Source organism: Octopus bimaculoides, chromosome 6 (assembly GCF_046866305.1).
Source record: "Octopus bimaculoides isolate indiv1 chromosome 6, ASM4686630v1, whole genome shotgun sequence".
Classification (NCBI taxonomy): Eukaryota; Metazoa; Mollusca; class Cephalopoda; order Octopoda; family Octopodidae; genus Octopus; species Octopus bimaculoides.
This window is the reverse complement of record NC_142933.1, coordinates 115,218,340-115,234,964: the sequence shown is the minus strand read 5'-3', so window position 1 is coordinate 115,234,964 and position 16,625 is coordinate 115,218,340. Positions and strand designations below refer to the sequence as shown.

The following is a 16,625-nucleotide window of genomic DNA, read 5'->3' as shown; positions in this document are numbered from 1 at the left end:
CCAGTATTAATTCTTCTGTGGCAGGTGGGTCTTCCTGAGTATCATTGAAAGCACTCTTATGCACACACATATATACATGGATTCTGATGGTATAAGCATCCATGTAGGTTGAGAAATTCATTTCCCAACCATGTTTTTACATTCAATTCTACTATGTGTGTATCCTTGTCTTAGCATTGAGTTATGTTTGTAGGTGGGTGTTACCAGCATACAAGCAGTGTCATTCATTTGTAGTCTTCTATATAATCATGTCTAGCCAAGGAGAAATATTACCTTACTTAGAAGCAGTTGGTGGAAATGGGTTGGCAACAGGAAGGGCATCTAGCTGTAGGAAGTTTGTCTCAATGAATTTCATCTGACCTGTGCAAACATGGAAAAGTGGATATTAAAATGATTGTGTATCTCACCTGTATATTCACATGGAGAAATATGATGGTATATCCATCCATGTATCTTATACACATATTCACATGAAGGATTATGATGGCATATACTGCTATGAAAGATAGTATATCCATCATGCATCTTATGCATGTATATTCAAATGTGAGGTCTATGATGATACACATGGTGAATTATGAGGGTGTATTCATCCATACATTTCATACAGATATACACATGGAGGATTCCGTGGGTATATCCATCCATGAAGGATTATGATCATGTGTCTATTCATGTGATTATCATGTGATATCCTTTTGGGTGACTTCACAACAATATGGATAACAGTGATTTCAAAAAGCTATCAAAGTAGCCTCTATATAGTCACTCAACCTGCCAGAAATAGCAAGCAAATACCCTCGGATTACAGCCTACCTCTTCAAAAAAAAAAAGAAAGGACACGTTGTTCAATGTGGTGCTAGGTATTAAAAAAAACAATATTGTCAGGTTAACAGATTGATCTGATGCTAAATAACAACAAAGATTTAGACACAAAGTGTACATAGCTGTATAAGTCTGCTTTTATAGTAAACAGCAACAAAATTCACAAAACAGAAACTGCAGGTTATAGTGGAGGCCTGTTCGTGTTAATTAAACCATTCTCATTCATGATTAAGAAAGTTGAATAAGGAGCAACATCCAACTGTAAAGCTCTTCTTCCAATTTTCAGGCCCCTATTCTATTGCAAACTTCTTAGAAACAACAGTTAATTCTCCCTGAAATCACACCACTACAGCCTTAAAAATAGGAAGAACACATTAGATAATCCAGTCTTAAACAAGTGGAACATTTTGATTACTGATTTGTGTGAACAGAGTTAACGTAGGAGTAGACCACTCTTCTTCCAATAATATTTATGCAATTATCCAAATTTTCTAGAACATTCAAGTTAGCATGGGAGAAGGCGACTGAAATAATTTAAAATGTTTACTATTCTGAAAATATCTATTTCTTGTTTTTCTCTAACCTTTTTCCATGAAAATCAGATGTAGCTACTTATAATTTCATTACCCTTAACTACAGAAAATATTTTTATATCTCGACCTAAACTTTGTTGAGGAATATCATGAGTGAAGCTATTTTTTGTTGAGGCTTGTCAAGTTTATTAAGTCAACATGACTTGCAGAAAATACCAAAAATATTATTTGGCAGATATTTAACATCATTACTGGAGTAACCATGAAATTTAATTTTGCAGTGAAAGGGTTAACTTCTTGGTCTTTATTTTTATTCTTTTTCAAATGTAATTTCAATTTTCTTAACCAAAATAGCTTTTATAAAAATGTCTACAGTATTTAACTTTTTTCTCTTCTCTCTCTATAGTTAATAGATAATTTACATATAGGTTTATTAACCATCCATTTTCTCTTTCTTTCATTCTTTAAAGGAATCTTTCTACACTGGTAATGAAACAAATGATCTTAAGGTGAAACATGATATAAAAAAATTCTTGGATACTGTGCGGTAAGTTAAAAATGCAAAAGTTACTGTGTAGTTGTTTTATGATACTAATAAAAATAGCTGAATCAGTAATCTTCTAATACATCGATGACACTTCAGAGAATTGCAAAGGATTATTAGGTACAAGAATGTATTTCCAGAATAGCGATCCAGGGTCATCTTAACAGCATTATAGAGACCCCAGGCAAAGCAGTGAACTGAAGCCTCCTCTAGTATTTATTTAACAGCAAGCCACAACAATTTCTAAATTGGCATTAGCCTCCTAAACATGTGCAGCCTCCTTTCCATCTTTGGCAACTGCCAAATGTGCTTATCATGTCTTAAGACAGTACTGATACCACTGTTAAAAATAAAAGGATGAATAAATATTTCTATGATTTGCTTTTCTCTAATTTAAAATTGTCCACTTCATAGTAATTTATATATCTAGCTTTTATTTTCTAATATTAAATTTTTGAAATCTTAAGATACACTCATTCATGATTAGCATAACAAAACCAACATGATAATTGTTTATCCCTCCCCAAAATATATCCAGAATAAGCTTACAGTTAGAGAGAGACAGGTGGAGAAACATCATCATTAAAGAAGTGACTTGAATTAACCATGAATTATTTCATAGCTTCAAGATTTTGATGATGTGATTGTTTATTTTTAGAATGACATTATAGAGTAAGTGTGAGAAGCTGGATCTGTTCAGCATACGCACGAAACAGGTAGAATATTAAGGCTGGTCGTAGCTGGTTTAAATGCTAAAAGGTTAAGCTGAATCATACAAAACAAAAGTAATGAAGATATAAGTAGTTAGCCAGTATCTCATAAAATAGATCTGCAGGGTGAAAATTTAGACATATTTATAAATTGTTTGTCTGGTATTTCCAGTATTACCATTTCATTACATGATTTTTCAAGGTAGTTTTGTGAAATGTTCATCTTCATTATATTACATCAATATTCCATGCTGGCATGGGTTGGATGGGTTGTAACAGTCCAAATCAGTTCTTATTCATATTTACTACTCACCTAGATAGGTCGGAGAAACACATTTTTACACATGCACTTTATTTTTGGTTTGTTTTCTATAGCTAGATGCCCTTCCTATCATCAACTGCTTTACAAAGTATACTGGGTGTATTTGAGCAACAAAAAACTTAAAACACTCCATGAACATTGTCATCAATATCATCTTCATCATCAAAACATTGTTATTCATGAAAACAAAGAAAATGTATTTTATGAAATAGCTGTATGATTTTTTTTTTCAATACAATATCTTTTCAGATCATTTAATGATCATTTTGATGAAAGCAAACTTTTCCAGGGAGATTCTATACAAGCTAAAAAACTTAAAGTATGAAATTATTATTTTCTGTGTGTGTGTGTGTGTGTGTGTGTGTGTGTGTGTGTAATCTCATTGTCATATATTGTATGTATATTTTGTATTAAACTCAGTTGTATCCCAAGGCTCTGTGCTAGATGTATAATAATTTCTTCTTCTAAAAAAAAAATGAAAGAAATGTAATTTTATCCAGCTGAAGTATTTTTCTGTTTATAGAATTATAAAAAAAATCATTTTGTTTATTTTCTTTGTATTTTAGGCTCAATTTCAAATTCATTTCCGAAATATATCTCGAATAATGGATTGCGTTGGTTGTGATAAATGCAAATTATGGGGAAAATTACAAGTAAGTATTTTTTGAGTTGTGTTATTTTTATTAAAACATTAATGATGTAATTAAAAATGATGTCATATAAAACTGTGTTTTGAGTTTAGATTTATATTAGTTTTTAACTTATCAGTAAAGATAACCGTCCACAAAAAACATGTTCAGCCAGTGTTTACTGTTTGAAGGACAAAAGAAAATATTACTTTACTTGGAAACAAAATGAAAGTTGGTAATAGGAAGAGTCAGCCATAGAATGATCTTCAATACTCATTCGCTCAGTACCAGAATGGAAAACTGGGAGAGGAATAAGGTGATGGTGCTGCTGCTACTACCACCAGCATGATCAGAAGTTTCTGATGAAGTCAAAGCCTTAATTTTTTACCCTCTATCTATTATATAGATGAAGTTATAAATGCAATGGCAATGAAAAGAGAGAAAGAATGATTATAAAATATCAGGTCATGATATTTTATATCTGATTTTCTTGAGATTTGAAAATGTCCGATTTTCTTATGCACCAAGTTTGACAGTCATTAACTCTAATGTTTTATCCTGACAATTTTTTGTTTTACAACATTAAAGAGTGACGTCATAACTTTTTAAAATGCAATTCATGGTGTCTGGTTATATTGTGAGTTTTCTCTTGTAAATCAATTTTTATGAACCCATGGATAGATAAATTTGTTTTGTTTATGAATATGAGTTCTGATGTGGAACCAATGCATCCCAGACAGCTCGAAACATCAATGAGGTGTTTGGTGAAGATGTGGCAGATGAGCACACTGTATGTCAATGGTTTGAGAAGTTCCGGTCTGGTGACTTTACTCTTGAAAATCAGCCCCGTGGCAGACCTGAGACTATGGTGGATGATGACGAGCTGGAAACTGTAGTGGAAGCAGATACATCTCAAACTATGCATGAGTTAGCAGCAAGGGTTGATGTTTCAATTCCAACTGTATTGGACCATCTGAAACAAATCAGCAAGGTAAAGAAACTGGACAAGTGGGTACCACACGAATTGAACAAGCATCAAATGATGCATCATCTTGAAACTTGCTGTTCTTTGCTGTCATGGCATAAAAGTGAACCATTTTTGCATCATATTGTTGTGTGATGAAAAATGGATTCTTTTCAACAATAGCAAACATTTTGCACGGTAGTTGGATAGTGACGAAGTACCAAAACACAATTCGAAAACGAATATTCACCAAAAACAAAGCTAATGGTGTCCATTTTGTGGTCCAGTATTGGTATCATCCACTACAGCTTCATGAGACCTGGTAAGTCAATTACAGTGGATGTGTACATCAACCAACTGGATGAAATGATGAGTGAACTTGCAATTAAACTTGGTCAATAGAGATAGGCCAATTCTCATGCTTGACCACATGTCGCACAAAGAACACCACTCAAATTACAGGAACTGAACTTAGAAGCACTCTGTCATCCACCAGATCTTGCACCAACTGACTATCATGTTTTCCAGGCATTAGACAACTTTTTGAAATGAAAAATCTTCAAATTTGAGAAGATGCAAAAACAGCCTTTCGTGTTTACATCACCTCTTGCTCTCCAGAATTCTTCACTGCCAGCATAAATAAGCTACTGATAAAATGGCAAAATTGTGTTGATAATTTAGGTGCATACTTTGATTAACTGCATTACTTTTTGTTGAGATAAAGTAAAATAAACTTTCAGTTCAAAATTGGACATTTCATTTTTATTGACCTGATATACAGGCCAATGAGACAAATAAGATACATGATCTCAAAACACAATGTCAAGACAAGGTGACACATACATACATACACACATACATATATGTATGCATATATATACAATTATATACAACAGGCTACTTTCAGTTTCCATCTACCAAATCCACTCACAAAGGCTTTGGTCGGCCTTGAGCTATAACAGAAGATACTTGCCCAATGTGCCACACAATGGAACTGAACCTAGAACCATGTGGTTGAGAAGCAAATTTCTTACTGCACAGCCATGCCCGCACCTACTTTCTTTCAGTTTATTTAGTTTTTACCATTTTGTACATTATGTATCTTTTTTCTTTCTTTCTTTTTTTTTTTTTTACCTAGGTTCAAGGAATGGGAACTGCATTAAAGATTTTATTCTCTGGTAATTCTATTGGACCTAATTCAGTCGTGAATGCTAACAAAAAGAATAACTTCCAGCTTCGAAGAACAGAAATTGTTTCATTAATAAATGCATTTGGCAGGTTTGTTTCTAGTTTAATATTCAATATCACTTAAACATGAGTTTTTAGTTTCTGATTTTAAATACAAATTCTTCAAATTCAATATCTTCTGTAACCTTATAAGGCAATGAGCTGGCAGAATCCTTAGCATCATTTCGTCCATCTTTATGTTCTGAGTTCAAATTCTGCTAAGGTTGACCTTTCCTTTCATCCTTTCAGGATTGATAAAATAAGTACCAGTTGAGCACTGGGGTAATCAACTTACCCGCTCCCCACTGAAACTGCTGGCCTTGTGCCAAAATTTGCAAACAGTATCTTTAATAACCTTAAATAAATTTCATGATACTGAATAAATAAATAATCACTTCACAGTGATATTGAGAGATTTACAAAAAAATAGCCCACACAACTAACTGAGGCAAACCTAATACTTAAGACTGATGTGGCAATTCTAAAATATTTTTTTGTTTCAGTTGGGGCTTTTTTATTTATTTATTTTTTTTGTTCTTTTATATAATAGAAATGCAATGGAAATGGTTATAGCTCAGAATAGAAACTAGTTTTCAATAAAATCTTAATACATTAAGGTAAAGAGTGGTGGAGAGATGAACTTGAACTTGAGTGGGAGACAATATACAGTCAGCTAATTTAGAAAAACAGACTTTGGTAATAGACAAAGAATAGTCAGAGAGGTGATAGCACATCTGTGGTCCAGGTATTGTTGTGCTAGTGAGTGGGTCTTTGTTAGTCAGTTGGACAGCCTTCTTCTGTATATGGTCTAGTATGTTTGTGCATGCATGCTTTTGTGTAATATAAGCAACATCCCAGATATGGGAGCAATACACTGCTGTGAGTCTTAGTAAAGCTTTATGAAAGGTCAGCAATTAATCAAAACTGAAATACTTTCCAGACCTACAGGGTAAAGCCAGTCTTCAGGCCACAATTCAGAAATACATGCAAGGTTGCTAATAAAGATAATTACAAATTGTAAGACCTAGCATTTGTAGCAACTTAGAAGGGTTTTTTTTTTACCATGTATTGTGTGTATGTGTAAATATATATATATATATATATATATATATATTTAGAGAGAAAGAGAGAGAGGTGCAGTGTGCTGAGAAAGGTCTGGTTGGAGACCCAACCTTCTGAGTTCTTTTACAGGGCTTAGAAAAACTGAAGGACCGCTGCAATAAGTGTGTAAATCTGAGCGGAGATTATGTTGAATAACTGATCCTCCTGAATTTTTTTTACCCAAAGCCAGGAACTTTTCAACACCCCCTCATATTGCTTAGGAATGAGTATTTGGGGTACATCAGGGTTGATGGTAAGAAAAAAGATGCTAGTAAATTAGTATAGTGAATAACAAATATAATTTTTAATCTATTATAAAAATGTTGAATCTCGTTATTTCTTTAATTGTTGGTATTAATTTTATTGGATTTATTATAGTTTGTCATTGTTTTCTATGTAAAAAAAAAATTATATTGAATTTGGATATTTGTACTTGGGAAATTACAAATTTTTATATATTCTTATCTATTTATTTACTATTTTTATATATTTCAGATTGTCAGAGAGTATAAAGGAATTGAACACATTCAGAAATACAATGATGTAATTACATCATTGTGAAATTTCCATTTAACTGTGATAATGCTAATTCTATTCATCAAAAAAAAGAAAAAAAAACTGTTAAGCTATATTTTTTTATCAAAACCTTCTAAATAACATTCATTTTGGAAAAACTATATTTAATTTGATTGTACTTTAAGTAAATTTTTAAGGTAGAAAATAACATAAAAGGACTTTTAATAAACTGATTCTTTATTTATCGTAGCTGTATAAATGTGGGTGGTTGGGTGTCAGAAACAAAATATTAAGCATTTTTAGATATTTATGTTATATTGCAGTTATTCAGATGAGATGATTTTGATTAGAATAAGACTTTCCAAAAGTGAGTTTGTTTACTACTTTTCTATTGGTATATAAAATAGGCCTGTTATATTTAATTCATTTATTTTTAGGCCAAGTCTGAATAGAAAGGTTTTGGAGAATAATTATAATATTACAAACAGATTGAAATGAATTTTGTTAAGTTTAAACTCATTTTTTTTTTTCATCTCCATTGAGAAATTGGATAGAAGAATATCAGAATCAAATCTAAATCCAGCAGTTATAAATGACTTTTATTAAAGTTTTACAACTTTAGTGTTGATGTTTATGTGGATTCAAAGTTAAAACAAGCAAACCAACACCATCTTAAAAGCATTCCAATCAAGATCTAATTCTAGAATATTCTACATAGTACTAAATGTTGATCTACTAAATGTGAAAGAATGAATAACATGTATGAATGTTATCACCACAAACGTTTTCATTAGAGATAGCACTATCATTCACTTAGTTTAAATTACTACTTTATTATTATTATAATTACTATTTAAAAAAAATATTTTAAAAAGTTATTTGAATTTAATGTTTTTTTATTATTCAGATTGCAATATTTTAAAAATGTATTTTTTAAATTTTAGATTTCTTAAATATCTACGCAATCTGAAACAAAAAGCTACTCAGGTTCAAGAGGTTGTTTTAACAGTTTTGAGTAGAAAACTAAACTTCTTTTGTAAGAAATATGTATGAAAAATGAGCATTTTACTCTTAAAACATATCTCCAAGTGTTCTACTGTTTGTAATTGTATTTCCTTAAATCTATGTAATTGCATTCTATTTTATTTTTAATTTTTTTTTTTTTTCTAATAAAGAAAGTTTCTTCTTAAACTTTTGTCCCTGTTTCTAATTATTTCTAAAAAATGCTTCACAACTATACATCCTGGACTGAATGAACACATAGAGTGGTAAAGACTCTCTAATTTCACAAGACATACTGCAAAGTGGCTAACAAGAGATGTCTGGTCAAAAGGGCCCTCTAGTCTTGTTAAGGACATGGCAATCTTCTCTAATGCTGGTGCTATGATAAAATGCAACCAATACATTCTGTAAAGTAATTGGTGGAGGAAGAGAATCCAACCAAAAAAACAAATCCAAAAATCGAAATTTTGAGTTCTGACTTGTCTAGGAGAAATTACCCCTCTGATCCATACCAGCATGGAAAGTGAACATAAAATTATGACAAAATCATTGAACAATCTACATTAAAATAGACACAATGTAAAAATTGTGCTAACAAACTAAATATGTAAATTCTTACATGTTATTTTTAATGTCAAAATATAAGGTCCATTGAAGTGTTCACTAATTTGTAGAAATAAGTCATATCTTTGTGAAACTAGAACAAAACTTGCATAGATCTGCAATACAAGGATGATATCAGAGAAAATGCACACCAAGAAAACTTGTTGACAGACATAAGACTCTGCATTTGGAGAAGGGTGGTATAGTAGACTGATTCAATCTCAGTACTTGGTCCCTGCTTCATTGACCCTTTCTCCAGAAGGATGAAAAGCAAATTTAACCTCAGCAAGATCTGGATTTAGAACATAAACTGATTTTGAGGCTTGAGACCACTAAGTGTCTTCCAGAGTGGTCATGCCAACCCTTCTCTTTCATTAACAAAATATAAGCACTACTTATCAAGAAAACATCATTACTCCACAACTTCCTTAAACATAAGAAAAACTCAACTAGACCCCTGGTTTGACATCAGGTGTACTCCAGAGTAACAACAATGAGCTGGATCAACTCAAAATATTATTCACTACCATGGTATTGAGTACATTTTCCTCCTGTTTGTTAGCACTAATGGATATACATGTGTGTGAGTATATTATCAAGAAACTCATTAAACTGCTTTTGAATATAGAATTATTCAATGGCATCTGTTCTGGCCAAGTTGTACAGAGACTAATCTGACATTCACCATTATAAATGCAGTGAAGTAAAAATTGGCTAATTGGAAATGTGTAAACGATACATAGATGCAGGCATGGCTGTGTGGTAAGAAGCTTGCTTCCCAACCACATGGTTCTAGGTTCAGTCCCACTGCATGGCACATTGGGCAAGTATCTTCTATAGTCCCAGGCCAACCAAGGCCTTGTGAATGGATTTGGTAGACAGAAACTGAAAGAAGTCTATCATATATATGTGTGTATGTGTGTGTGTGTCTTGACAACCAGTGCTGGTGTGTTTACGTCTCTGTAACTTATCAGTTTGGCTTTAAAAATAAAACTAAGTACTGGGATTGAAACATTCAACTAAAAATTCTTCAAGGTGGTGCCCCAGCTTGGCTGCAGTCTAATGATTGAAAAAATAAAAGAAAAAAAATATTACCATTAATATGGTTATTTGATATGTTCTTTTATTTCAATACATTTCATAAACTTCATTTGATAGCAAAATTTTTTTCATTGATTATAAAATATATGTGATATATATCAATACTTATTTTTAGTTTCAGTTCTTTATATATTAATCTTTACCAAAATTAAGTGGATGTTCTGGCTTATCAATTCTATACAGGGTTTTGGCAACAGAGAAATATGCTCGATAACTAACTTCTTCTGGAGTGACATCATAATGATAATGACCACCCTGTCCATGAGGACTGAAGCAGTGGAAATGTTCCTCTCTTAAGTCCAGATCCTAAAAGCAAAAAGAGAATTCCAGCATATTTAATAAACACATTTGTTTTAAAAATTTCAAGCTGAGTATGTTTTTCACAAGCATGGAATAAATATTTGATGGACTAACTGATTCACAATTATACTATATACTATTGATTAATGGCAGTTTTTTTTTTTTTGGTGGAGGTGCAATGGCTCAGTGGTTAGGGCAGCAAACATGCGGTCATAGGATCGCGGTTTCGATTCCCAGACTGGGCGTTGTGAGTGTTTAATGAGCGAAAACACCTAAAGCTCCATGAGGCTCTGGCAGGGGATGGTGGCGAACCTTGCTGTACTCTTTCACCACAACTTTCTCTCACTCTTACTTCCTGTTTCTGTTGTGCCTGTAATTCAAGGGGTCAGCCTTGTCACACTGAATATCCTCGAGAACTATGTTAAGGGTACACGTGTCTGTGGAGTCTGTTGATTGGATCAACTGGAACCCTTGACGTCATAAGCGACGAAGTACCAACAACAACAACAATGGCAGTTTTAGTAATATTTTAGTAATTGAGGAAGTGGGGCATAATGGGCCAGGAAGTATGATATAGCAGCCATCATGAATTGTATCATCCCTTTCCTGCTAATATAAACGTATTCTTTCTAGTGATTCCTTTTGAAGTTCCTCATCCTCAGACCTCTCAGTTACTAGATCAATCAATTTTTGATTGTCAAACAAAACTTTGCAGTGCTAAAGAAGAGGTGCTGCAGATTTGGATTGTTTGTACTAGAGGTATGTTCAGAATATCTTCTTTGCTTATGTTATGTTGGATAAAAGAAATATCCATGAAAATTCTGAAAGTCAAGGAAATTCAGAAGTGGGATATAATGAGTCACTTGTCAGTTTGCAGGATGAGGCATAATGGGTAACTTAAGCTATTGCACATATACTTCTATAAATAGAAAAGATGAATTAAAGGAGTCTTCCACACACTGCAAATATGTGCCAGTATCAGAAAGTGTTTTATCAACATTTTTTCTTGTAATTATTGATATTTACACAAAATCAAGGGGCAAGGGGTGATTGCATCATTATTCCAAAAGGTAAAGAGGAAAAAAATGCACAAAAGTCCGAGAGTGGAAAGGAAGGAGGGTCACCTGTTCTAAAGTGGTAGAAAACAGGGAGTGCAGCGTGTGGCAATAATGATCATGACAGAGCAGATAAATCAGAGGAAGAAGACCCTGAGTGCTCCATCTGAAAATGGTTAGGGAGCAGATACAAAGAGAAAGAATGAAGTTTGGTTGCTTTGTGATGATTATGTCAGCCCAAAGTGTATCCCAAAGAGAAAAGGTGTTAACCAAAAGTTCTTCTGCAAGAAGTATACAGCTTAATCTGGACTCCGTATGCCAAATGGATGACTTCATCATGATTGAGTTAACATTCAAAATGATTGCTGTTGTGTAATTATAGTTGCCGTTTTTTTTTATTATGAAGATAGTCTATTTAACTTTGGATGTCTCTGATATATTTCTTTATTGATTGTTTTCGACACTCACCCACAATTTGTCATACTTTTATCCAAATACTACTCTGCATTTCACTCCATTTCCAGGTGACCTATTATGCCCCACCAAATATTGAACTTTCACATTTTTAATGTAGCATCACCATCTGTCCTTGGGTGCCTTTAGAGGTGTCCACCCTGTTACAAGCACTCAAGCTAGGTCTCCAGCATGTAGATATCTTCTTCCCTGACATGAGGCCCAGCAGCCCTCTAAAGTGTCATGGGCACCACTTTCCTTTTGACTATATATAATAGATAGAGGCATGGCAGTGTGGTAAGAAATTTGCATCCCAACCACATGGTGCTGGGTTCAATCCCTCTGTGTGGTACCTTGGGCAACTGTCTTCTACTATAGCCTCATGCTGACCAAAGCTTTGTGAGTGGGTTTGTTAGAAAAACTTGTCGTATTTGTGTGTGTCTTCGTGTTTGTCCCCCAATTACCACTTCACAACCAGTGATGGCATGTCCATAACTTAGCAGTTCAACAAGAAGACTGATAGAATAAGTACCAGGTTTGATAAAAAAAAAAAAAAAAGGACTGGAGTAGATTCATTCAACTAAAATTCTTCACAACCATAAAAAGACAAAAAGGACTGGAGTAGATTCATTTGGCAAAAGTCCTTCAATGTGGTACCCCAGCATGGCTGTAGTCTAATGAGTGAAATAAGTATAAAAAAATAAACAAAATATATATATATATAAATGCATAAAACTTACAGGATCATGGGAAATCAATTCTCCAAGACACACCAAAGGTGCATTTGCTTCATAAAAACGAAGCCAATTATTAAGTTCTGTGACATTATTTATTGGTTTACAACTGAAATCAGGCTGTTGGAAGAAATAAATTGAAGCAAATTTTACTACAAAATATTTAGAAATATTCATAAAAATATGATGCAACTCAAAGAATATCAAATGGGATTATAAGCATTGATTAACTTGTCATCAATTTTTTTATCATGGAAACTAATAACCAATAAAATCAAGAGCTTTCAATTAAACCTTATCAACATAAGAAGTTTGCTTCCCAACCACATGGTTTTAGGTTTAGTCCCGTGCCTCCTACAATAGGTTCAAGCTGATAAAAGCTTTGTGGGAGGAAATAGTAGTTAGAAACTGAAAGAACCCTGTTGTACATATGGGTGTGTGTGTGTGTGTGTGTGTGTTTGTGTTTGCATCTGTCCCACTACTGGTACACAACTTGTGTTGGTTTGTTTATGTCCCTGTAAATTAGTGGCTCAGCAAAAAAGACCAACAGAATAAATACCAGACTTAAAAAATTAAAAAATTGTAGTCAATTTCTTCGACTAAAACCTTTCAAAGCAGTACCCCAGCATAGCCACAGTGCAACGACTGAAACAAATAAAAGATGAATTCAAATGAATTTCTATTACTGCTGTTGATGCTCCAATGAATGATTGGCAACTGTTTAAGGAAACTAGGTTATCATGTCCACATTGGAGTATGTTTCTGAGGTTTCTGCTCATGGAAGTCCCACATAAGGTAACTAATCTGTATGTGGACAAACACCTGTGTGCTGAGAGTAAGAGAAAAGTGAAGAGTGGTTACAAATAGCAAGAAATTCACTGACATACAGAAGAAACAGTATGAAAGACATAACTGAGACATGAGTTACATTAAAATTAATAAAATATTAATTATCATATAATACTTTGTATAAAGATAACTTCACTTGCTAATGCATCATGCCAGTTTTTAAAAAAATGTTTCAAATTTTGAAACAAGGATAGTAATTTTAGGGGAAGTAGGTTAGTTGATTGCATCAATCCCATTACTTGACTGCTACTATATATCATTAATCCCCAAAAGGATAAAGGGCAAAGTTGGCCTCAGCGGGATTTGAACTCAGAATGTAAAGAGCCTGAAGAAATGCCACTAAGCATTTTATCCAGTGCACTAATGATAGTGGAGGCGCAATGACCCAGTAGTTAGGTCGGAGGATCGTGGTTTTGATTCCCAGACCAAGCGTTGTGTGTGTTTATTGAGCGAAAACACCTAAAGCTCCATGAGGCTCCGGCAGGGAGTGGTGGCGACCCCTGTTGTACTCTCTCGTCCCAACTTTCTCTCACTCTTTCTTCCTGTTTCTTGAGTAAGGCTGCGATGGACTGGCGTCCCGTCCAGCTGGGGGGAAACATATACGCCATAGAAACCGGGAAACCGGGCCCATAAGCCTGGCTAGGCTTTAAAAGGGCGCTTAATAATAATAGAAAAAACTAATGATTCTGTCAACATGGCACCTTATGTCTGTTTAAGAAAAACTTTTAAGGTACTGAGACAATTTCATAATGTCAATAACAAGTGCAAATAATTGGATCAGACAAAAAGTATTCTTCAAAATAGAAAGAGCTTACCATAATATGAAGCTTAGCTTTACCATTTTCTATGATAAATACACCACCTAATGCTACAGGTTCACTGCCATATTGAGACTTTAAAGTTTTCCGAATTGCTGTGGGAAAATTATCATCACCAATGCGCTTGCTCGCTTTCACTTCGATTACCTGAAAATAAAATCACAATCTCTGAAATTAATTGAACAATTCCAATTATTCAATACATAGATATTTCTATTTTAGTATATCATTGCCAATGTATTTTATTCATCTTACATAAACAGTAGGTGTGTGATAATTAAACTGACATATGCTAATTATCAACAGCAACTAATTATGCTGTCATTTATGCTTGCATGCATACATATGTTATCAATGCTGTTATTAACATTGTCACTGCCACAGTATACTTTATTGATATTTACAAAGTAGATAACTATTCACTCAGTGCTTTAATAAATGTCATACTGCATTTATTATGTATAGGCGCGGGAGTGGCTGTGTGGTAAGTAGCTTGCTTACCAACCACATGGTTCTGGGTTCAGTCTCACTGCGTGGCACCTTGGGCAAGTGTCTTCTACTATAGCCTTGGGCTGACCAAAGCCTTGTGAGTGGATTTGGTAGACGGAAACTGAAAGAAGTCCGTCGTATATATGTATATATATATATATATGTATGTGTTTGTATGTTTGTGTGTCTGTGTTTGTCCCCCCAACATCGCTTGACAACCGATGCTGATGCGTTTACGTCCCTGTAACTTAGCGGTTCGGCAAAAGAGACTGATAGAATAAGTACTAGGCTTCCAAAGAATAAGTCCTGGGGTCGATTTACTCGACTAAAGGCGGTGCTCCAGCATGGCCGCAGTCAAATGACTGAAACAAGTAAAAGAGTATTAGTGAAGCTGTTTCTTATTACAGTTTACAATGCCATAAATATCGCTGAAGTGACATTTTGAAGAAGGAATTGTATAGTTATAGAACACAGCAGTAGCAGCAACTGCAATTGTTGACATTGGCATCATAATCCTCAAGATCAACTAATTGTTACCTATTTTCCAATACGTATCATTCCAGAAAATTTTGTTTCTATTTGGTTGTTCAATGAAAAAATAATTTTTAAAAAAATTTTAATTTACTCAGCCCTTGCACAATAACAGATAAAATCTAATAAAATCCTAAATGTATCTGTTATTGGTAATAGTTACAGTTCATCAACTGATATTCCAGATAGAATGGGTTGAATGAGTCAGCAGTTTGTTAAATTGCCATTCAACTGTCCTGCAACTCTTCATATGTAAGACCCGATATCCTCAGATTTAATCTCACCACTTTTCATATCCTCCTTGAGTCTTCCTCCTCCATAAATACTTCTGTCAATACATTGCATTTATATTTTTTTTCAATGCATATCACCTATTCTCATTATGCATCTATACCTACCAGTGCAGAAATTTCTTGTGCTGAAGATTTTGATATCGAGTTACTCCCTAAGCCTACATGTTCTGTCTTCCATGCAATTTAACTAACACTGCAGGTCCAACATATCATAACTGTCTTATTTCTCTCCAGCCTTCATATATGTATAATCATTACCCAGATCTTTGAAGCAAGCAACTTCACACATTACATGAGCTTCATCCAATCTTTTTGTGGAAACAGAGAGAAAGAAAGATAGAATCCTTTTGTTGCCAGCTGAATCTCTTCCACTGTTACTTGCTCCAGTTACTATACTTTCACTGACATCTTCCAAAGCACTAAGTAGGTCACCCTAAATAAGAGCAAGTATCAACTACATTTAACAAGCCATCTAACCAATTCATAGACCCTCCATTTCATGTATGACCTTGATATCAATTTCTTCTGCACATTCATCATACCTTAATCAACTACTAATCCTCACCACACATCCCACCAAACCACAAAAGATCGGAACCTATTAAACACCTTTTCTGGGTAACAAATGTGATGTAGAGTTTCTTTTGTTCCTAGTTAAGAACTTTTGCAATTATTAAACTAGTAAAATAGTATCCGTGGTTCTTCATTTTAATATAAACCCAACCTATACATTATCAAAGCTGTCCCTACTTTGTAATGAACTCTCTAAACTGCTCATCTGACTCATGCAAACATGGAAAAGTAGATGTTAAAGGCAGTCGCAGCAGTGATGATGATGATGCACATCTGCTATATCTAAACATTATAAATCAAATTTACTGCTTCTCAATGTAACACTATCAAACAAATTATTATTTCAGATCTCACTGTACACAGAGCGAATAATTTTTGTCTTTTTTATATTCACTGCTTATGATTTCATGTGTGTTTTAAAACCTTTACTGTGTGTATTTCAGATTTAGAATA

The 16,625-nt window shown here is 33.8% G+C and overlaps 2 protein-coding genes across 4 annotated transcripts in view; one reads left to right on the top strand and one right to left on the bottom strand.

Moving 5' to 3' along the window:
- LOC106879175 (ERO1-like protein alpha) overlaps positions 1-8,562 on the top strand; it is a 51,368-nt gene extending 42,806 nt beyond the window's left edge. Inside the window, exons 12-16 of one of the 2 annotated variants that reach the window (XM_014928621.3) lie at positions 1,829-1,905; positions 3,184-3,253; positions 3,501-3,587; positions 5,666-5,805; positions 7,351-8,562. In XM_014928621.3, the coding sequence (XP_014784107.1) occupies positions 1,829-1,905; positions 3,184-3,253; positions 3,501-3,587; positions 5,666-5,805; positions 7,351-7,402 (426 nt within the window). In that variant the 3' untranslated portion in view covers positions 7,403-8,562. The remainder of the gene's footprint in view (positions 1-1,828; positions 1,906-3,183; positions 3,254-3,500; positions 3,588-5,665; positions 5,806-7,350) is intronic. The other variant, XM_014928622.3, reaches the window with a different exon arrangement.
- Positions 8,563-10,077: 1,515 nt separating this feature from the next.
- LOC106879176 (beta-keto L-gulonate decarboxylase) overlaps positions 10,078-16,625 on the bottom strand; it is a 129,583-nt gene continuing 123,035 nt past the window's right edge. For both annotated transcript variants that reach the window (XM_089354467.1, XM_089354466.1), the window contains 3 exons: positions 14,284-14,433; positions 12,626-12,739; positions 10,078-10,383 (listed from right to left, as the gene is read on the bottom strand). In XM_089354467.1, the coding sequence (XP_089210593.1) occupies positions 10,210-10,383; positions 12,626-12,739; positions 14,284-14,433 (438 nt within the window). In that variant the 3' untranslated portion in view covers positions 10,078-10,209. The remainder of the gene's footprint in view (positions 10,384-12,625; positions 12,740-14,283; positions 14,434-16,625) is intronic.